This window comes from Centroberyx affinis, unplaced genomic scaffold (assembly GCF_046629955.1).
Source record: "Centroberyx affinis isolate AG114_WGS23_722 - 3 ecotype Tasmania unplaced genomic scaffold, CSIRO-AGI_Caff_v1 ptg001898l_1, whole genome shotgun sequence".
Taxonomy (NCBI): domain Eukaryota; kingdom Metazoa; phylum Chordata; class Actinopteri; order Beryciformes; family Berycidae; genus Centroberyx; species Centroberyx affinis.
In genome coordinates, this window is record NW_027280264.1 from 119,257 (window position 1) to 142,450 (window position 23,194).

The window sequence follows — 23,194 nt, forward strand, 5'->3', positions numbered from 1 at the left end:
TCTCCTCACTGCTGTTGTGTGACTGCCGCCGGACTCATTCACAGAACTGCCGACTGCCTGAAATCCCATCAGGCCCGTCTGCACCGTCTGCACTTTCACCCGCTGCCTTTGTGGGTGAAACACCGGTGGCAAAATAGAAATTGCTTAGTACACAACAACACGCAACCGAGTCTCTGTGGGACCCGGACAACAAAACACATAATTCGACGTCGCTCATAATACGGCTTCAGTGACGAGGAGCGTTAGTCACAGCGAGGGTTCGACTGATACGGGTTTTTAAAAGGCCGATAACGATGCCGATCTTTTAGACGGAAGTTGCTGATAGCCAACGTTTTGTGCCGATATTCAGTAGCTTTAAATTTGACCATTTCCTTGACAGAAAATAGCTAGTATTCAGAATTTCCCAGGGTGGAAAGGTCTCTGAAACAGCATTTAGAGCAGTGATTCTCAACCTTTTCCATATCAAGGACCCCTAACTTAGTCCACATTAGGGCCATGGACCCCCAGTTGATGAGATTTTGTCTCTCTGACCCAAATCTGAGAAGATTTTTATTGTTAGATATGATTTTATCCAGAATCCCATGACAATCTGTTGTAGGTAAAGAGTTAACAGTGAAACTATGATCAAAATAGTCTATATTTGTTCTACATTCTGTAACTGTGCTTCTTGTAAATTAGTTTTACAATTCATACATTTCCTGGGGACCCGCTAGAACTCCCTCAAGGGCCCCTGGTGGTCCCCGGACCCCATGTTGAGAACCACTGATTTAGAGCATCATGGGAGACTAAAACTCTCCACCACATCTATTCAATGGTAGGGAAACTCCAGGATACATTCAGGCCTTTAAAATGAGGAATTAATTTACAAAAAATACAATTAAATGAGTAAATAAAATGAGCAAAGCAACTAAATGTCACTGCAGGTTTTCCAGACTGTTTTTCTGTAGCTGCGTTCAGAGAGGAACCTCCATCATATCAGAGGTGAGCGATACTGACTGATCAATAACCGATATTTAATATAAGGCCAATACTGGCAAACCAAAACATTGGTCTAAAAACCTAGGTACCAAAAATTATTCAATCACCACTTGTTTTTGTTGGGGTTTTTTTTTACGATACACAATATAACAAGAACGCAAATCAAGCTCGTTCACTTTTTATTTTTGTAAGAATTATTAAAATGTACAAAAAGACAACAAATACAACATAACAATATATTATCTGAGACTGGCTGTGTGTTTTTCCCCTCTGTGGTCGGGTGAAGAGAGTCAGTGGTCAAAGTGAGAGAACAGCTTCTTCTCCACACTGAGGGATGGAAAGGAGCACAAAAGGAGGGATATTTTCTAGCGGGGCTTCGCCAAATAGAACAGAATAATAATAATGATAAAAAAAAAACGTGGGGAGTTTGGAGAGGGGGGGTGGGGGGTGGGGGTGGGGGGTGGGGGGGCACGGCTGGCTGAGGACGCAGTCAGAAAAGGAGGCAGCTCACGGGAGGAACGTCTTCGCTGTTGCTGCTGTTGGCCTCGACAGCCTCATACCTCATCAAGTCGGACGCCGTTCCTGCAGGGGGCGCTGATGATGATGATGATGATGATGATGATGCTGCTGCTGCGTCTACCATGCAGGCGCCGTGTTCGCCAGTCGCCTCATTCGCCTGTGAAGCAAACGGAAGCGGAGTATCAGTAACCATGACAACAATCAGGGAGAGCAACTCACTAAATGCCTGCCTACTGCAGTTTGTTGACTGAAAGCTCCAGGGTTCCTACACATTTTCCATTTCAAAATGACAGACTTTTTGCAGATCTTAATATTGTGATTGGGTGTGAAGATTTTGATTTATGTTGATCATAGCGGTTGGGCAGTAGGACTGTCAACTAGGGCTGAACGACTTTGAAAAAATATCTAATTTCGATTATTTTGACTGATATTGCAATTGCAATATGATTTGCGATATTAGAGGGAATGATAACTTTTTACATCATTATTCTCATTTTCATTGAAAAACATATTAAAATGATTATGGTGTGATTTTTGCGGGGATCTGTACCAAACAAAGATGTTTTCTTAAGTCTGTAGAATATGATGTGTAGGCCAGGACATCTCTGCAGCACCACAATATTTCATTTAAAATGGTATTTTGACACATTTCACCTTTAACAAATATTGCGCCTCCTGCGATTTGAAAGTTGCAGTAGGTCATATTGCGATTTCGATAAAATTTCAATTAATTGTTCAGCCCTATTGTCAACTAGGCCATAAAAGCTGAACATTATTCTGCCGTACAACCAGTAGACGCTTTGCGCAAATAAAATCTAACTCTCTACCAAGCAGCTAGAAGCAGAGAGCAGCTGAGTCAGCTTGTTGTGGTGTGGCTGTAGATCCATTCAGTAACATTCTCAGTAAAAGTGAATAGTGTGATAAGGTGGATTTGTTTCCAAATGTAGGTTACTGTGACACAGTAAACTGTCTTGTCTTTAGCCCTAGTCTCTACTCCAAAACATGAAGAGTTGTAGCTTGAGAAGAGTCAGCTCAGTTAACCTGAACAAACTGTTAGCTAGCTAACTAGCCAGCAAACACACTGATGTTAATGTGAACATGCTATAGAAGGTTTTCCTCTGCAGGAAGCAGACCAAGCAGACGCTCACCTTGTGTTTCTGTCCTGGTCTCTGATCTTCTTCTCCATCTCTGCGTCTGTTAGTGTCTCCAGCAGGGGGCACCACTGGTCCGCATCACCTGTGTTCCTGATGGCTATCTCCACTGTCGGCAGGGGGTTCTCACTGCAAAACACCACAGACAAGACAAAAATTTAATTCAGTTGTTTTTTCGCTCATAATACGATGTTTTTTCATACACTTTGGCTCCATTTTCACCGCAGCTGAACGAGTCCCAATTCTGATTTTCTTTCCCCTCACATGTGAGTCAGCTCCGATGTTTTCTAACGAGCGTGAAAAGCAAAAAGCTGCATGGAGTCGCAGTTTTTCAATTATGATCTGGATCACATGGATATGTGGTATAAAATCAGATCCGAGGCATGCGACCTCCATGTGACTTGCCAATCAGCGTTGCCATGACAATATTTAAATCTCACGTCAGTCACCTGAGACACTTGTCAGAATTGTGTCAGCTTGTCGGAGCAGTGTTAATATAGAGGACAATGAGAATGGAAAGAAAGACAAATAGTGACTTAACGTCTCAATTCAGTCAAAACTCAAAGACACATACTGTAACTGAAACGTGTTGGAAACAAGTGAGAGAAGCGTAGCGTCTTTTGTTATTGTTAGTCTGTCTTTTCTCTCTCGGTTGCAGCAGTGTTGCAGTCCTTTAGTGGATTTCCCCCTCAGTGTCTTGCTCAACGGCAATTCAGCTGGGTGAGAGCCTGCCCTCAAAGGCTTTAAACCCACGGCTTCTGCATGAACCAGGTTCAACTCAGGTTCAACTCAGTTCAATTCAATTCTTCACTGAAGGGAAATTTCTTTGCAGACATTGTTTATAACAAAAACATATTACAAATCACCAAATTGTCATCTAACAAGTGGGAAAACACAACGCCGTCTAAAATATTTGATCCACCTCCAACTGTTTGAAACCATAAACAGCAGATGTTAGATGCTGAGTTTCCAACTGTGATAGAGATCGCCGTCTGTCTGGGTTTCTAAATTCCACATTACTTCACAACCTGGGAAACAAACTCAGACTGTCTGCTACATTTCACCCAGAGAGCCATCAGCAGCACAGCAGCAAACAGAAAACTGCAACTAAGACTTAACTTCTTGCTATGAATCAATCTGGCTTCGTACGTTAAGGAGAACAAGTCAGGAAAGAGGGATCCTGTGTATCGGTCAATTTACATTTCAGGAATTTATCTGATGCTCTTAATCAGAGAGACTAACAATAGAAGAAGCTTCAGTTTATAGATTATGAACATGGCAAGCAGCCAGGAGGTCAAGGGTCAAAGCCACAGCATCCTGACAACAGACGTACAACAACAGACCGAACAGGACAGACATATCCAGACTTTTCTGGTGCAATTCCCAAAATTGTCAAGACCTGGAAATTCCTTTCAATCAAATCAAATTCCTTTTCCGGACTTGCAAAGGAAATCTGGCTCACATCTCTTGTTGGAAAGAGACAGACTATAAAACTTTCATATTTTGTCAAAATGTAATAAAATGTCCCTCTAATTGAGTTTAACATGTAATAAAATCTGCTGTTACAATAAAATGTCAGATAACATCTTTGACTGATATTGTAATATAGAAGTTACACCTCATACACTGCAAAAACTACAGGTTAAAGTAATGCACTATATTACATTATTGGGGAAAAAATATTACAATGCCATTTTTTTTTATTTTTGACTCATTAAAAGGAGAAGTTATTACATTATCCAATAGCCATTACATTATCAGTTGCTACAGGCCCAACAAACAAATATCAAATGCTGAAAGTATATTGAAGCCACAAATAACCAGGATCTGATGAAACGTCCCGATGATGATAAATGAATCCCAAAGTATTTTGAAGCCGTTTCAAGATGCCATAATTAAATCAGTATGTGACATCATGTCAGAGTCTCTTGTGCCATTTTTGGATGAGTAGGCTACCTGTAGTAACCTGTTGTGGATGTAGCAGTGGGCGATATGGCCTGAATTTTATATCACAATGTATATATTTGTCAGTTTGGATGGTAAAGGTATATAGCTGCTTTTCTGGTAATGTCATTAGAAAAAAAAACATAGAAATGCCTGTTTTTTGCCTGGAGTTTCAACAGTGACATTTACATTTTGTTCATTGAAGAGCCGCTATCACACTGAAGTATTTAGACGTAAACTTTTTTATAAAAACACATTTTTTTTTTTTAAATATTGCTTACAATACTTAATAAGCTTACAGTATTCACTGAATACTGAAAAATTCACTGAACTAGGTTGCTGGTGTTTCAATCCCCGGCAACGGCCATGCAGCAGGTTGCAGATGATAGTTTTCTGTTTTTAGAACGGCACCGTGTGAACATGATGGAGAACGTCCTTTTTTTTTAGACAAGGAGTTCCTCATCTTTGTTCTGTTTCACTTCCTTCAAGGTTCATGCCTCCACTTACATAAACAAAGTCACAAAGGTGTCGCCCTGAAAAACAAGTTTTCAGCAATTTTGCGATGAATGACAAACAGCTTGACTGTAAGTCTATAGAAGTAAATATGCAAAGATTGGCCGACTCCAGGTTTCTGGCTCATCTGGTAGAAACCGTACGGGCAAAACTAAACCTTGACACAAATTTCTACCAGTGTATCATTTCTACCGGGATAACATCCCACCCATCACTACTTACATGTTAGGGCATGATGAGTGAGTGTAGGTGTGTTACTGGGTGCCTCTTGTCCTAAAAATGTAACTAGGATGCAGGAAGTAAGCAGGTGCATTTCCTATCACGTATGTTTTCTCAGTGAGTGTGTGTGTGTGTGTGTGTGTGTGTGTGTGTGTGTGTGTGTGTCTCAGCCTGCAGCTGCTACCTGAAGGCGTAAGTCCTCTGGTGCCAGCTCAGTTGGCCCCGGATGCTGTAGGCGATGGTGGTGACGAACTCGCCGCCCAGGCCGAGCTCGGAGCACAGCTTCAGGGCGAACTTCTCCGGAGAGTTCTCCCTCTCCGACATGTCCCACTCGAACTGGTCCACCAGGGAGATGTTCCCAACGTGGATGTTCAACTGGAACATTTAATAAACAGGAGAAACAGGACACGGTTATGTTGGGAAACTTCCACCACCAAACAGCCGAATGGTGGTGAATTCTGGCCTTGTCTGGCAAGTTACTCTACTCTAGCAGACATTTCGACACATAACCAACCATCACTTGGAGGTCCAATGCTATTCTACAAATCTAGCTAGCTGGTAAAATAGTGAAAGTGTCTGATGCATTCTGGGATGTACCACCAACTGGAAACAGGACTAAAAGTTAATTGAAACCACTCAAAAAAGACAATACTGATTACTCTGCAACTTGAGGCTTCAATTTTTTTAATCATAGTAAAAGTTAGTCTACAAACTGACAATTCAAAGCAGTGGTGTTTAGAGTAGGGATCAATATATCAGGCCAATATTGGTCTTTTATTAAATATCAGAGATCGGCCAGTTATGTCGTCCATCTCTGATGGAGGTTCCTCCTGAACACAGCTACAGAAAAACAGTCAGTATGCCTGCATTGATATTTTGTTTTCTTTTGTAATTTGTTTAAATGTTCAGTAATGTTTTTGTAAATTAATTCTTCATTTAAGGCCTAATGCATCCAAGAGTTTCCCCTAGTTAGTCTGGGTTTCAGTGGAGAGGTTTAGTGATGGTTTAAATGCTGTAAATTCTGGGGGAAAAACTGGATCCTTTTCATTTTTGGCACTGAAATGTTCAAATTTAAAAGATACTGAATATGGAGCGTCACCTTGATGATAACCCTCTGGTCCGTCTGCTCCTCCAGGATGCTGTCCGTCGGATAAGACTCGATCTGCTGTCGGATGGCGGAGGCGATGGCGGGGACGAAGGCCAGCGGGTTCAGGTCCAGGTCGTCACACAGGATCTCAGCGAACATCTCCGGCGTCATCAGCTTCTCTGGAGGGTTCGAGGAGGAAAGATGAGCAGAAATTATTCAACACCGACACCTGCTCCTGCTTCAAATTCAATATCAGCTCTGAAATGATTATGGTTTGATGCTTTTCTTTGTCACGTGAAAGCACATTTCATTCTAAAAGAGAGAGAGAGAGAGGGGGATGATGGGACTTTACCGTTCATGTTCCAGGTGAAAGCGTCTCGGAGCTTCTGTCCCTCGATCTCCATGTCCAGGCGGATGGGAACCAGCACTTCAGACTGGGTGGCGTTCTCATGGATCACCGCCGGGTCGTGATCGTCGAAGCTGAGCGAGACAAACACACACACACACACACACACACACACACACAGGGCAGGAAATTACTGACAAACACCACATAAATTAATTAATAACTCAAAACTAATACAACCAGGGTGACAAGTTCTATTCCCACTGGGCTTTCCGTGTGAAGAGTTAAGTTTCCTGCTCAACAAATTTGGGCATGAGCACATATGAGTTTTGTTCAATTAAGTTTTGAAATATTCTTTCATCTTGTACACACCATTTGTTTTTGTTAACTGGTAAATGCAGAGACACAGTGCACCCAAAATATTTACAGGTAAATAATGTCACACAAAAATGCCCAAAACTCGATCGGATAGATAATAAAAACCCACGTAACAAAGGGACTTGCCAGCTTCAGTGGGTGAATTTTTCAGTGTGTTTTTCTGGTCTCCACTGCTGCACGTGATGTGTACTGTTACTCTGCTCTGGCCCTGTAACCTGAATAAATGGCAGCGTCTCAGTCCCAGCAGTGTGTGTGTGTGCTCACCACAGGGGGAAGGTCCTCTTCTTGTCCCGGCCCAGCCGGCTGCGGTTGATGGTGGTGGAGCAGGGAACCGCGTCCAGGTGGTGGGAACTGTTGGGCAGGGTGGGAACCCACTGGCTGTTCCTCTTCGCCTTCTGTTCCCTGTTGGTGGACCAAGATATATGATGTAAAAATCATACTAAAATTGTTTAGACATATAGTGCGTTTATCAGGGTTCCTACACAATTTCAATTAAAAAATTCCATACTTTTTCCAGACCTTGATTTGTTTTGAAGATGTTGTCTGGTGTTCAATATGATTTACGCAGATAGACATCTTGCCCCTGCTAACTAGGTCACATCACTGTATAGATGAAGATTGTTCTTCACAGCCACAAATATCAGAATATGTGAGATGGTTGGCAGGGTTCCTACACGGTTTCCATTTTAAAATTCCATATTTTTCCCAGACCCTATGTTCTTGACTGGATTTGATTTTGGTGGGTATTTGATATAATGCATGCTGACAGCGGCTGGGTAATAAGAGCGTCTCTCTATCTGAACATTATTCTTCACATAAACAAAAACTGTGGACTCAAAGTGGCTCTACAACAACATAAAAGCTAGAATTAACCACAACATTTTCCATACTTTTCCAGAGATTTTTTTAAATTCCCAAACTATTCAAGACCTGGAAATGATCGAATTCATTTTTAATACTTTTCCAGACTTTCCAGACCTGTGTAGGAACCCTGGTTCATGTGCTGGTGGGAATTCAAGGGCTTCCAAGTCGGCTGCTACACAGCGCTGCATTCAAGTGTTGTTTTGTCGGAATATGAAGCCAGGAAGACAAACATCCTGCAGCTTAACAAGCTAATCTGACAGTCTGAACTACAAACTTGCAGTAAAGGTGTATGTGTTTAAACTGAAGATGAATAAATATATTGTAAAAAAAAAAAAAAAAAAGGTGTATGTGTTTTCTTACTGTTTACGGACACAAAACATTTTTTCGCCTTGTTGAGAAGTTTAAAGGTCATCGTTACGTCATAACTTGGAAACTCAGGTAGCAAAATTTCCAAGTCGGAAAGTTGTTTTTCCTGTATCCAATAGCACATCAACGCACAAACATATTTCTAATCTCACCAACACAAAGCTCAGTTTACAGAACTACAGCTCAGACGTGAGTGTGTGGAGGTCCTGTACCTGAGGTAGGCGGGCGGCTCTGTGCTGATGGAAACAGCTTTGTACTTCTCATCGTTTCCCTCAAAGATCTCCTCGACCTCCGAAGCCTTCAGCAGCGTCACACTGGTGGCCAGCGTGGTGTAGCCGTGATCTGAAACAACAACAACAACAACAACAACATGTCACTGGGCTTTCTGTACAGGCTAAAGTCCTGTTTTTCCATGGTATCAAGAAAACGCTTAGTTGCTGGCCTTTTTCTGACTCAGATGGATTTTGGTGATACTGGTATCTATAGGTTTGCCTCATCGTCCACCTTGTCCAAACTCGACCCCCTGTATCACTCAGCCTTGAGGTTTGTCACTAACTCCAGCTTCAGGACCCATCACTGTACCTTATACAGCATGGTAGGATGGTCATCCCTCACTTTGCATAGGCTTCAACTCTGGTGCATTTTAGTTTATAAGATTATTGCAGGCAAATTACCTACTTACTTAAGACAGAAGTTTTTACCTTTGCAAAGCAGTCATAATCTTACTTCGCACAAATGGCTTCAGTTTAAAGCCTTCTAGCAGAACAGAGGTTGGCAAATCAAGCCTGTTCTATACGGTCCTTGGTCCTGGAACGATCTGCAGGCCAATCTCAAACTTGAGACCCTTATCTCTTTAAATGATTTTAAACTTAGAATAATGGAAGTGGTCACTGTTAGCTGCAGTTGCTTCCACTAACAAACATTTGATTAAATATTGATGCCTTGTTTTTGTTTATGCACTGTATTATGTAATGTATTCTTGTCATACCTATTGTTGCTGTTGTGATTTGATGTTGTTGTCCTGGTATGTGTTTGTTGCTGCTATTTGACCCTGTCTTGGCTAGGTCTTACTTGTAAAAGAGGTTTTAATCTCAATGTGACTTCCTACTTAAATAAAGGTTATATATATATATATATATGTCAACACACACACGGCAGCTGAGACAGTGAACCAACGGGCTGATGGAGGACTGTCTTGTCTTCTACTCACCGTGTGATGATTCTACTATCTTCTTCCGCTCCTCTACTGATGCCAGTTTCCTCCATAACGACGGGTATCTCTTATAGAGGGAGCCTCTGAACATACGGAGGTAATTCCCAACCTGAACACACACACACACATAGAGAGAGAGAGGGAGGGGGAGAGAGAGAGAGAGAGAGAGGGTCAAAAAGCATAGAGACAAACTTCAGTTCGGCTAAACAAAAACAAGTTCGGCTAAACAAACAAAATTATCCAAAACCAAACAGCTGAATAAGTTCAGTTCTGTCTCTCCCGGCTAAACACCGTTAGCTAACGTTAGTTGTAAGCTAACGTGAACGAAACGAGGACACAGTGAAGGAAAACCTCTCAAAAACGAAAAGCATACGTTTTTCCGGGTCTAAATGTACCACACAACACCACTAAATACGGTTAATGTAGTTTTTAAGTTCGTTTTTTTATTTCAATTTAAATCCAAAAACAATGAATGAGTCTTCACGCGCTCTGTCCCACTTCTGCTAGCATCATTAGCTGGCAGGCTAGCGACCCGGCTGCCCGGCGGCAGTCAGACGGTGTATTTCTGATAAATAAGTGAAGTATAAAAGTAACGGGTTGTTAAAAAGATAAAATGCTAACCTCCGATCCAATCATATAAAAATCTCCATCCTCCTCGAGCTGAAATTTGACAGGTTTTTGTCCAAACGTCTTGCTAAGCGCCATACTGAAATGCAATAACAAAGCTCTGTGCCACTGCGCAGGCGCAAATGAGAAAGCGACGTGTCGCTGCGAGATGACGTCAACGATAGCCATCTGTCAATCTGCATCTCAAAAATCCACTTCAGTATTTTGCACAATATGCTGTATATCTAATCAAAATTACTACTTATTTTGAATGTCATGATCACACATTGTCCTATATCTTGTCATATCTGCAAGTCCAAATCCCTTAATTCCATCCCATGTTCTTAATGAAACTGAAAACTACTTTGTTCTTCTCTTAAACTAATAAAAACAATGAGATGTGCGCGTCTATTGTAAAAGGTATTTTGAAATTCTTTGCTGAAGTCTGTCATTTCGTTTTTCTTTAACTTTTTTAGGAATTGTTCTGAACTGAACTTGTATGCCTGAGTAGTTGTACAGTCATTTTTACAACTGAAAATCTATCTATCTATCTATTAGTTGAGTTTAGTTTGTTTTGCCTATAAGATAAATCAAAACAGTTAATTATACAAGTGAGACTAAAAGAATCTTACATTAGATAATAAGACAACATGGCAGCGTCTATTTGCGGCCAACAAACACACTGGTACACCGATGATTTCCACTGATAATATCTCTAATAACTGGCACTTCATCAGCACGTGTTTATATACAACCAGTAAATTCATACAACTTGTTTCGTTCCAATCACTTATGGGGAGTTTTACATTAAACCTGTGAAACCAGTCAGGGAAACTTCCTCAGTGTGTGTGAGCTTTGAAGAATTATGTTTAGGTTTTGAAAATGCTGATTATGGTTAGGGCTGGGCGATAATTCAATATTATCGTTTATCGTCTTTCAGTGGAATCATATCGTGATGATGTGAAGATATTTTAATATCGTGACACACATTTCTGCTGTCTGAATTGATGATGACAAGCTAATTTTACTTAAAAACTTTCATAAAATGAGGTATGGTAGGAATATTATTTGAAAATTTCAGTTTTGTTTGACATCACACCTAACATTACCATTCGGTTCAATGAGATGAACATTAATTTGATTATTTAACATGATTTTGCATATATGAACCATATCGTGATATATACTGATATCGAGAAAAATCCTTATGATTATCATGATATTGATTTCAACCATATCGCCCAGCCCTAATTATGATCTATAATTAATAATTTATGTAATAAGTAATTACATTCCAATTACATTAAATTCAACTGAGGAACTAGAATTGGAATTAGAAAAGCCTACAGGAAACAAAATTGGAATTGAATTGGAATTTCAGGAGGTTGAATTTAATTCAGTGAAATTCTACGATAGTCCATGTTTTTTTGTTTTTTTCTTACCGCATGTTTGAGATTACACACAGTGTTATAGATTACCAATACTGAATATCATGTTAGAGGAACCTTTCAGCTGGTATTTGATGCAGAGATGTGACCAAGTCAACTTTGCTCGAGTCCCAAGTCAGTCTCAAGTCTTGAGGTACAAGTCTCAAGTCAAGTCCCAAGTCCAAATGTAGATTAAGTCAAGTCCATGTCATTAATGTCGAGTCTCAAGTCTAAATGTAGAACAGCAAGTCAAGTCAGAACAAATCAAGAGTCCTGTATCAATTTAATATCTTAAAGAAAACTGAATATCTAGGACTTTTCAATGCAATATGGTTTTAATAGGATAAAAACTTGGTAAGAGCATCATGAGTTTGATTTCTGTAATCAGTTTCAACTTCAATAAATTCAATCATTCCATACAAATTCAGAAAACAGAATTTAAATTCAGTCGTCTGCTGGAACAAATCTCATCACTTTCAATATAAGTCATTTACACAAACACAAGATCTCAAGTCAAGACTTTAGAAACCTTTTCAAGTCATCAGAGTACAAGTCAAGTCTCAAGTCTTCTCTTCATGCATCAAGTCATGTGACTCAAGTCCAAGTCATGTGACTCGAGTCCCCACCTCTGCTCTTAACAGAAGAAGCACCAATCTTTCTTCACAGAAAATATCTTCTCATTCAATCGCTGGTCAAGAGAAACAAAAAGAGGCGTTTTACTTTTATAAACTTAATGTTTATTCGTATATACATGAATATATTAATCTATAACCAAGAAAGGAGAGAATGTACAATGCAAAACAAAATCTCTATATACAAATCAATAAATAAACAAAGACATAATCAAGGACAGTTTTGTATACTACAGAGTTTTGTGTTCTTGGGAGAGAAGTAGGAAAAGTAAAACAAAGAGAGAGAGAGAGACTGCAGTTAGAAAAAAGTTCTTGTTAAAATGGAAAATGGCACCAGAGCACAGTTCAGGAAAACACCAAGCGAGCTGCTTCCCAGTCAGTTTTTTTTTTTTCTCGTAAACGCAGCCTCTTCGTTTCAGACGCCGCGGTACTTCAGACGTCAACACGCGCCACGACGGACAAGCTCAGCACGGACCGGTCCCACGCGACCCCCCGACGGGAAAGAAAAGCCTGCATGGTAATGAAATTCACTTAAGTTTCAACTCGTACGCTCCAAAAACCCGATGTAGAGAGAAGCAGAGAAGGAAGAGATGGAGCTGCTGCAGAAACACCCAACTTCTACTACTGCTGCGCTTTTGGCTCCGCCCACAAGAGGAGTTCCAGGGGGAGAAAAAAAAAAAAAAAATCCAGTTTTTCTTGGTTTTCATCCACAGGAACGTACATGGAATGACTGTTAACTGAGCCAGTCTGCAGGTTTTCTTCTCAACCAAACACTACAATAGAGCTGCAACGATTAATCGATTAGTTGTCAACTATTAAATTAATCGCCAACTATTTTGATAATCGATTAATCGGTTTGAGTAATGTTTTAAGAAAAATGAGTCAAAATTCTCTGATTCCAGCTTCTTAAATGTGAATATTTTCTGGTTTCTTTCCTCCTCTATGACAGTAAACTGAATATCTTTGGGTTGTGGACACAACAAGACATTTGAGGACGTCATCTTGGGCTTTGGGAAACACTGATCCACATTTTTCACCATTTTCTGACATTTTATAGACCAAACAACTAATCGGTTAATCGAGAAAATAATCGACAGATTAATCGACAATGAAAATAGTCGTTAGTTGCAGCCCTCGGCGGGAGAGATCGGAGCCTAGAAAAACATTCCCTACATGTCCTGACGTGGCCGTTTTTTCCTCCAAAGTGTGTGGAGTGAAACCTGCAGACTCCTGGGGCCTCGACAGCTCAGAGACTCCGGCTCTGTGTCATAAATGTTCTGAACCAGGAGCTCCTTGCTTCTCCTCCGACACACTGAGAGCAGAGTCCGACTGATGCAGATGAATTCAGGCCACAGCGGGTTTCCACAGCAGCTCCTTCCTCATCTCGGAGGTTTCTTCCCCCGGCTTCTGACTCTGTATCGACGGGTCCAGACTTTTTTTTTTGTCATAGTGTTCTCACCTTTTTTTTTTTTTTTTCAGAAAAATGCGACAAAACAGTAAACATACAAATTGATATTTTTTTCTCAGTGTGAAAGGCAGAGGACACATCCATTAAAAGCAACGCCCCCCCCCCCCTCCCTCTCCCCTTCTCTTTATTTTTGGCACATGTCGGGTTAAGCCCATTTGCCTTCACCTTCACCCCCCCCCCTCCTCCCTCCTCCCCCTCCTGCCTGTAAACAGCGAGTCCACAACAAATGACGCATCTACGTGAGCGAAGGCGGGGGGGGGGGGGGGGGGGGCGGGGTTTCACGTTTTCACTACTGACACCACCGAGGGGAACGAGACGAGTATTGTTCACAGTGCTCAACATGACGCGCCAATCAAAAAAACGACGGGCAGAGTGAATGGGTCAAAGGTCACAGTGTTCAACCGCCCCCCCCCCCCCTCCCCGCCGTTCATCACCATATTGCTTTCGCAGGGTTTTTTTTTTTTTTTTTTTTCCTCCCGGTCCAGTCGCAGTGGTTCATTCAGTTGACAATAACAGAGTTGGAAAATGAACTTCATGCAGGTTAAAATAACAAAAAAGGCAATATATGGTTGCAGTGCAATCTAGGCAAATCTAGTGTTTTGTTAACGATGATATGAAAATTAGCATGAAAAAGGAAAAATCCACCTTCGGATCCTTTTACACTGTTAGATCTCATCGATGCATTCCACGAGTTATTCTGTGATTTACTTTTTTTGGTGAACCCACTTTTCCCTCAACCTGCCGCGTCTACTTCTACTTCAATTAGAGATTTCCTACATTTCCCAGAATGCCTTTCGACAACCCCCCCCCCACCCCAGAGAAAGGGGCGGGAACTTGTCGCGTTCAAATCAAAAGGAGGTGCGTACGTCCGGGGCGCAGAAAACAGCTTTAAAGAGAAGATCATTCCGCTGAGGGTGTGATATGTCTGGAGCTGGAGAGAGACCTGGACAGAGAGAGCAAAAGTCTTCTGGCTGCAATGCATTCTGGTCTTTTGAGGCTGAGGCTGAGTTGGTGGAGAATGCTAGATGTCTAGAAAGAAGCCCTTGCGATTGCCGTTGGATGTTTCGGATCGCTGAAACATTTTCCGCTATCAAACCCCCAAAAAACGCACCGTCGGAATAAACCACAAAACAACAAAATGGACCCAGGAATGCAAGTGTTTAAGGTGTTTAGAGGGTGGATTTTTCCTTTTTTAGAAGACACTGACCCAGGACAGCACAATGCTTTAACATCCCGTCATGGATGAGAAGAGTTCGCTCCTCTCGTGTGCAGTTTGGCAGCCGTATGTGTTTTCATCAGGGCTCCTACACATTTCCCCACATTTCAAAAATCCCATACTTTCTCCCTGACTTCAGTTTTTCGGATCAGATTCGAAGAGTTTTCTCAGTGTTCAAACGTGATAACGCCGTAAGTTCATAGTGGCTGTAAACGATATCTACCTACAGATTAAAATGATTCTTTCACGACAACATCACATCAACGCGTGACAGGACAGCGAGCCCACAATGACGTACTGCAGAATTAGTAACCATATGCGAAATCTGATCCAACCGACCGACATTTTCCATACTTTCCCCAAGACATTTTTTTTTCGATCAAAATCACTCTCCTCTCCTCACACACCTGCGTAGGAACCCTGACAGCGAAGACTAACGGCGTGTAAAAATCACAACATCACATGAAAAACGTCCCGCTGGATAAAACAGCAGGACCTGCCATCATCATCATCATCATCATCATCATCATCATCATCATCATCAGGACACATTTGGAGAGCGGCGGTTGATGGTTATTAAGGGACGAGCCGCCATGTTGGAGGAGTGGCACCAAAACCACAGCTTCTTAAAGCTTCAACACAAAGTGAACGTCTGGAAAAAAACTGCAACAGAATTTAATTTTCTCATTTAATTGTTTGATAATGTTTGTAAAGTATATTCTTCATTTAAAGGCAGTAATTAGTCTGTGTTTCAGTGGAGAGTTCTAGTGTCCCAAAATGCTCTAAATGTTGATTCAGAGGCTTTTCCCACCCTGATGAGAATATGTATTTATAAGTGTATTTATTTGCCATGAAAACTATCAAATTTAAATGATATTGAATATTGTTAACCCAAAAAATATCAGCGTCAGTATCGGCTTTGGAAGAACCCATTTCGGTCGCAGCCTGACACGCCGTTTAAAATATGCTTGAAAAAGATAATTTCATGGAAGCGTAGCATTTAAATTGCTGATGTTTTTGTCGCCGCTCTCTTCCAACATGGCGGCTCACGGCGGCGCCCTGTCCTCGTCGGGGAAAACGAGAGGAAGCGGTGACGGTACAGAAGTGCAGTTTGTACGACCTCTTCAGAAAGATTAATTAGCAGCACCATATCAGAGCAAAGAGAGTTGCAAAAACAAATGTACAAAGCGAAGAAGAAAAAAAAAAAAAAAAAAAAAAGGAGTCGATATCTTACGATGGTTCTATTAACAAAAATCTCAATGGTCCGTTGCAAAAGAATACACTGTAAAGTCGGTTGTTAATTGAAATGATTATATACAGTCAGTTCCTCGTCTGGCGGGTCTTCAGCTGATCCGCTCGGCCCGGGTCAAGTGAGATCAAAGGACTGCCTCATCCTTTTTACGGTGTAGTGGTTATGATTCAATAAAAAAAAAACAGTGGCATGTCGAATGGATTTTGACACCATGTCTCCATTTCATTTCACACTCAGGTTTCCTCACACTTAAAACAGACAACTGACCTATTTTTTTTTTTTCTTTTTTTTTTTTTTTTTTCTTTGAACATGGCAGCTTTTCGGAAGTGTTCGAGCTCCAGAGCGGATCGTCTCCGCTGCGTTCTCACAACGTCAAAAGAAGTCCCGATGTGAAAAGAAGAGTGGAGGGCGAATGTTCAGTGTTGCAGTCCCATCGACACGGGTGAGACCAGGATCCCCCCAGGTGAGACCAGGATCCCCCCAGGTGAGACCAGGATCCCCCCAGGTGAGAGGGTGAAGGCGGCCGGCGGTACGCTCGCAAAACGAAGTCTAACTTCCCTGAAACAGAAGCAACATTCGAACACGCAGCCGCACACGAATCCGCGTACACCTGCTGCGGCTTCGTATTGTTCCTTTATTTACACTCCATGCCAGCGGGGGGGGGGCATGAAGATTAAAGAGGTAACCGTAACCCAGGGAAACCGGAAATAGTGGTGACAAAAACAACAACAACAACAACAACGGCTGCGGTGAAAGAGCGATAATAAAAGGCGGAATCTGAGGGAATCTGAGGGAATCTGAGGGAATCTGAGGGAATCTCGAAGCCGTTTGATCGATCGTAAAAAGGCGCGGAAATCCTCCAACGAGCTCGGAACGGAAAGAAAAAAACCACTTTGAAGAGATGTTAAGATGTAAACAGAGATGTAAACAAAGGCAACGAACCGGAGAAGGAAACGGGACATGCTTTTTCCACAAGGCAACACAACCGATCACGTGACATTTCAGACCAATCGCAGACGGTCACAGTGGGGGGGGGGGCTGGTGGTGTGCGGAGGCTTCGATCGGTTCGGCCGGCGAGAAAATCCCCTGCGGGACGCCGAGGGAAGCCGACGCGGGTCTTTTTTTTTTTTTTCCCGCAAGCTTCGTCCTTTTGTGTTTCCCGATGAACCGGCCGAAATCCGTCTCCGCAGCAGGTATACCGCGGCCTGAAGGAGGCAGCTTCTGTCCGGACTCGAGCCGGTTCTAAAGTTTCTGGAGGGTCCTGATGACGCAACGGCTGTTAGTAAGTGCTAGGGTGCTCCTCTGCTTCCAGCTAATCCACAGAAAGGTTTCTTAGTCGTTTTCTTTTTTTTTTTTTTATATCTCCTCTGGGCTGTCAGTCTTTCTCCAGCAGCTTCTATCAAAACTCGGATACTTCTTCAGGTTTAGTCAGACTCGGAGGGGCCTGCGGCGTCGCCAACAGACCCGAACGGAAATGTCTGTTTTATTTGAGAAAGGGCGGGGGGGGGGCGACGGGTCGGGGCGACGGGGCGCTTTAGTCCTCAGAAAATCCCTTTAGCGATTTTCAGCCCCTTCTGTTTCATGCGAGGCAGCGTGGAGCTCGTCACGTTCTTGGCCCGCAGCGGCCGAGCCAAGCCGCGCTTCTTCAGCACAAAGTCGTAGTTGGCAGTGGAGTTCATGGCGTAGAAGACGTTGGCGTTGTCCGGGATCCGCAGCTCTGCGGAGCGAAGAGGAGGAGAGACACGGAGTGATTAAGGAGTAAAGACAACTTCGGTAACACGATAACAGAGACACCAGTCACATGATGTTTGGCAGAGCGGTTACCGTTTTGTTTTGGAGGAACATGCCACCATGATGGAGGAGAGGAAAACAATTGTTTACTGGACAAAATAACAAAAATGTCCAATTTCTGAGTGTTACTGTTATGCTACAAAAGGTGAAAAAAAATATAATTTTCAAGCTAGGGCTGGGCGATATGGTTGAAATCAATATCATGATAATCATAAGGATTTTTCTCGATATCAATATATATCACGATATAGCTCACATATGCAAAATCACGTTAAATAATGAAATGAATCTTCATCTCATTGAACCGAATGGTAATGTTAGGTGTGATGTCAAACAAAACTTAAATTTTCAAATAATATTCCTACCATACCTCATTTTATGAGAGTTTTTAAGTAAAATTTGCTTGTCATCATCAATTCAGACAGCAGAAATGTGTGTTACGATATTAAAATATCTTCATATCATCACAATATGATTCCACTGAAAGACGATAAACGATAATATTGAATTATTGCCCAGCCCTATTTCAAGCATAAAACCACACAGAAATTCATCAGGGAGGAAGAAGTGATTACAGTCTTTCAGTTTGTTGTCAATCTTCCATTATGGAGGCAAGTCCCTCATAACCACTGGTAACAGGGTTAGACCTATATGTATCAGTATATCAAGACAAATCTGGCCTTTTAAGAAATACTGGATATCAGGTGGAGGTAGGGCTGAACAATTAATCAAAATTTTATCGAAATCACAATATGGCCTACTGCAATTTTAAAATCGCAAGAGGTGCAATATTTGTTAAAGGTGAAATGTGTCAAAATACCATTTTAAATTAAATATTGTGGTGCTGCAGAGATGTCCTGGCCTACACATCACACCATAATCATTTTAATACGTTTTTCAATGAAAATGAGAATAATGATGTAAAAATTATCATTCCCTCTAATATCGCAAATCATATCGCAATTGCAATATCAGTCAAAATAATCGCAATTAGATATTTTTTCAAAATCGTTCAGCCCTAGGTGGAGGTTCTTCCCTGACCACAGCTACAGAAAAACAGTCTGAAAAAACCTGCAATTAAATTAAATTCATTCATTTAATTGTCTAAACCTGCACAAAATTGTCTACCTGCACAAAATATCATCTTATCAGAGACAAAGCAATACCAAAAAGATATCGGTATCGGTTGAACCCCAGCTGGTAAACCGCTCTCCAAACACACAAACAATCTGAGGCAGATCACTGAAACCCCTCGGTGTGTTTCAGTCTTTACCTTTTTCCTCAGAGATTTTCTGCATCAGCTCATACTCCTCCGTCTTCTCTCGCTCCAGGTTGTGTTTGATCATGGCCTTCCTGATGACGGCCGGCGTCTTGTCCTGACTCGTCACCTGGACCGGGGAGAGAAACGTTTCAGAGCGTTTTCAGTTCGGTTTCTCACACGATAAAACCGGAATCTTTTCTCGGGTCAAACTAAAGTCTATTAAAGTTGTTTTTTCCAGCTCAGAAAAGTTCTAAAGAGGTAAACAGTCTAGTTTCCCCAACAGTTGGAGAAACAGAAACAGCTGAAAAGCACTTTATGATGTGTAAAATATATTCTGGTATATTCCTGTAAAGTGACCCATTTGTAAAATTCCTTGATTTTTCCAAATTGGATATACATTGTTTGGGAATGGAAGTCATTTGAACAATTATGCCAAACCATTTTATTGTTGTTGTTTTTTTTTATTTATTTTTTGCCTTGTGTGATGGTTTTATTTATAAAACTGTAATATATAATATTATATTATGTTCTGTTCTTTTATATAATTTTATATGTCTTATTTATATACAAGCCTATATGACCCTACCTGCATTTGTTTATATCAGTTAGACTTTCTCTACCTCCATTCTCTCTAGTTAATATATTTTGTTTTACATTTGTTATGTTTACAGTGTTTTTCTTTGTGTTTTATGTTGTATTGTTATTTTTGTAACAAGTAAATAAAAAAAATTAAAAAAAATTATGCCAAACCATATGTGATGTAAAGAAAGAATATCAAAGAATATATTTAATATTTAGTTGATTTTTTTTTCTTTAAATGGATATATAGCATTTCAATAGAGAGCAAACTCTTCATTTATTCTGCTGTACATTTTACCCGCTACACTCCACTCATCCCAGCCCTTCTTCTTCTTCTCTTTCCCCGTTTCCTCACCAGGATGCTCTTGTACATGTTCCCGTTCTCGACGTCCAGGCTGACCCGGATGATGCAGCAGTCGTCCACCTGCTGGTTGTACAGCGGCAGGGACAGGGTGGAGTAGTTGGACACCGCCGACACCGAGCGCTTGTGGGACCGGGAGGCGGACAGCGGGGTGGAGGAGGAGACGGAGGAGGAGGAGGCGCTGCTGGACCCGGAGCCGGAGCCGGAGCCCGAACCCGAACCCGAACCCGAACCCATGCCGGAGGTGTCCAGGGACGACAGAGAGGTGCACTCCCAGAACTGACAGGAACACAGGACAGGAAAACATGAAGCTGTTCTCAGTCTCTCTGAATCTCAGCAATGAAACTTTTCATCAATAAATGCTGCAATGCAGAATTATATTATAACAAAATGATCTTATGAAAAGTTGTGAAATGAGCACAAACTCTGAAACACAGATTTATGTGCTGCGGACACGAATCACGTGAAAATTATGGGCAGAAATATGAGTCACTAGAAACTGAAATTGAATTATCTGCATTATTTATTGAATTATTATTGAATCAGCACTCGATTGCTCTTCCTCAACGACCAGGATGTGTGTCTCAGTAAACTGAAATTGAATTGCAAGAGCTGAATTTGAATGACGAGAACTGAATTTGAATTGTTGAGAACTGAATACAGTTTCAGAGCAAATGAATTCAATTTCATAATATTACATTCAGTTTCAGGTTTGTTGGAATTCAGTTTCAAACGAATAAATTCAATTTCAAATTATGCTATTCAGATTCAGTTTTTCAATGCAATTATTCAGGGTAAACAATACAAATTCAAATTATGTGATTCAAATTCAGTTTTTTAATGCAATTATTCAAGTTGAGCAATTCAAATTCAAATATAAATAATGCAATTTCAGTTTCTGGTGACACATATTTCTGCCCATATCCAGCACCCGACCACAACACCCCGACTGTCCACTGAGCCGCTTCACTGTGACTCTACTGCCTGTTTATAGCCGTGTCTCCTTCATGGAACCGCTTTGTGCTGGGAAAACAGAATTTTAACACTTTACGTGCCACCGACACACACAGTGATTTGGCCCTGAGTCACAGGATGCTTGTGTGGAACTCGGCGGAAACAAAGCTCGCATCAGAAAGCAACACATGTGAGATACTGAAGTGTGATTGGAGGATGAGAGAGCAGAGGTGAAAGAAAAAGAAATCTACCGTAGAGGTGGTGTCTGCTGCCGGAGCTTCTCTCCCCAAAGCAGAGACAGAATGTTTTACTGAAGGTGTCGAAGTCTAGAAAGAGAGGAAAAGACAGATAGTCAGCCAAGAGACGCACAGGAGAAGCAACGACAAGCTGCTGCCGGCTTTTCCACACCGATAAACCGGGGAAACAGAGCAGCTGGAAACCAGTTAACATCAGAGCCGAGGTTTTCTCTTTTTTGTGGAAAATGGAGGAACTTCCTGCAACTGGTTTCTGGAGTTGCTTGTTGTCTGAAAGCATCTGTAAGAGGAAGGCTTGGGCGATATCCAAAATTGTATATCACAATATTGTCCCACCAAAATATCGCGATATACAATCTTATCAAAAAGGGGTCATTTTTTTTGTCGCATTTTTTTTGTGGGGGTATTTTATTTTATTTCTTCCAAATCAAATCAAATTTCTATGCTGTTAATAATAATAATAATGATAATAATAATGATAATAACAATTATTACCAACAGCCTAGAAATTTGATCTTACTATTCAAGCATTGGAGGAAACGATGGCCATTAGGTGTAATTTGCTCATTCCTGCCATTTCCAGAAAAATGGGCTGATTGTGGAAAAGGGAACCCACCTGAATTAAAAAGGACAAATTTTTACTTAAAGTATGATTATTTTAGTTTTTTATCCAACCACAAGTAGATTATGGGTTTATAAGTTTAAAAGTTTGCACAATTGTGATCTAAGCAACACATGGTGCCATGGCTGGGAGGGGTGGGTAACCATTTTTTTTTTTTTTGGATGTGGGTGGGCGATATTCGATATTGTGGGAATATCCCGATATTCACAAAATATGGGCTGGGCGATAGGGCTGGGCGATAATTCAATATTATCGTTTATCGTCTTTCAGTGGAATCATATTGTGATGATATGAAGATATTTTGATATTGTGACACATTTCTGCTGTCTAAATTGATGATGACAAGCAAATTTTACTTAAACACTCTGATAAAATGAGGTATGGTAGGAATATTATTTGAATATTTCTGTTTTGTTTGACATCACACCTAACATTACCATTCGGTTCAATGAGATGAACATGAATTTGACTATTTAACGTGATTTTGCATACATGAACCATATCGTGATATATACTGATATCAAGAAAAATCCTTATGATTATCATGATATTGATTTCAACCATATCGCCCAGCCCTAGAATATCGGCCCAAGCCTAGTAAGCGGACAGACCGCGGCTCTTCCAAAGTCTGTTTACACTCACAAGGAAAAGAAAAAGCTTCCCAGGTAAGAGAAAGGATGAATCTAAACCGAAGTGTTTCACTCTGCTTGGGGTTTCCTCCTCCTCCTCCTCCTCCTCACCTTCCTCTCGTGTCCCTCGGGGGAGTCGGACAGGAAGCTGGCGTTGACGTCCTCCAGGTCCGACCCGCTGGAGCTGACGGACGTGACGCTGAGGGCGTCGCCGCTGTCCCCCCCGCCCCCCTGGTACGGCCGGTAGTGGGAGTGGTCGAAGGACTTGGAATGAGAACCAGGAGCGCTGCTGCAGCCGGCCTCCGTCAGCTGGCGGCTGGAGGAGGAGGGATGAGGGAGAGAGAGAGGAGAGAGAGAGAGAGGGGGGGGGGGAGAGAGAGGGAGAGAGAGAGAGAGAGGGAGAGAGAGGGAGGGGGAGAGAGAGAGACAGGGAGAGAGAGAGAGGGAGAGGGAGAGAGGGGGGGAGATAGAGGGAGAGAGAGGGAGGGGGAGAGAGAGAGGGAGGGGGGAGAGAGGGGGAGAGAGAGAGAGACAGGGAGAGAGGAAGAGAGAGAGGGAGAGAGA

At 41.7% G+C, this 23,194-nt stretch overlaps 2 protein-coding genes across 3 annotated transcripts in view; both read right to left on the reverse strand.

The window, feature by feature from the left end:
- Positions 1 to 1,140: 1,140 nt before the first annotated feature.
- Positions 1,141 to 10,298, reverse strand: smarcb1a (SWI/SNF related BAF chromatin remodeling complex subunit B1a). 2 transcript variants are annotated; one of them, XM_071530195.1, is made up of 10 exons: positions 10,200 to 10,298; positions 9,576 to 9,687; positions 9,092 to 9,118; positions 8,578 to 8,707; positions 7,400 to 7,537; positions 6,764 to 6,891; positions 6,424 to 6,590; positions 5,509 to 5,699; positions 2,646 to 2,777; positions 1,141 to 1,654 (listed from the first exon to the last, which is right to left on the reverse strand). In XM_071530195.1, the coding sequence occupies exons 1-10, from the start codon at positions 10,281 to 10,283 to the stop codon at positions 1,615 to 1,617; spliced, it is 1,149 nt and encodes a 382-aa protein (XP_071386296.1). In that variant the 5' UTR covers positions 10,284 to 10,298; the 3' UTR covers positions 1,141 to 1,614. The 2 variants fall into 2 exon arrangements, with proteins under 2 accessions (XP_071386296.1, XP_071386295.1); XM_071530194.1 differs by lacking the exon at positions 9,092 to 9,118.
- Positions 10,299 to 17,720: 7,422 nt separating this feature from the next.
- LOC139653221 (ral guanine nucleotide dissociation stimulator-like) overlaps positions 17,721 to 23,194 on the reverse strand; it is a 44,590-nt gene continuing 39,116 nt past the window's right edge. The window contains 5 exon segments of the mRNA XM_071530199.1: positions 17,721 to 17,896; positions 19,244 to 19,358; positions 20,166 to 20,450; positions 21,377 to 21,451; positions 22,742 to 22,946. Of these exon segments, the coding sequence (XP_071386300.1) occupies positions 17,721 to 17,896; positions 19,244 to 19,358; positions 20,166 to 20,450; positions 21,377 to 21,451; positions 22,742 to 22,946 (856 nt within the window).

Excerpts from the sequence above, each read along its gene's own strand:
- smarcb1a (XM_071530195.1), bottom strand. The coding sequence starts at position 10,283 with ATGGCGCTTAGCAAGACGTTTGGACAAAAACCTGTCAAATTTCAGCTC. Across the intron at positions 8,708-9,091 it reads ACTGAAGCCATTTGTGCGAA|ATCACGGCTACACCACGCTG; the intron begins GTAAGATTATGA and ends TTGTTGTTTCAG. Across the intron at positions 5,700-6,423 it reads ACCAGAGGGTTATCATCAAG|TTGAACATCCACGTTGGGAA; the intron begins GTGACGCTCCAT and ends TAAATGTTCCAG.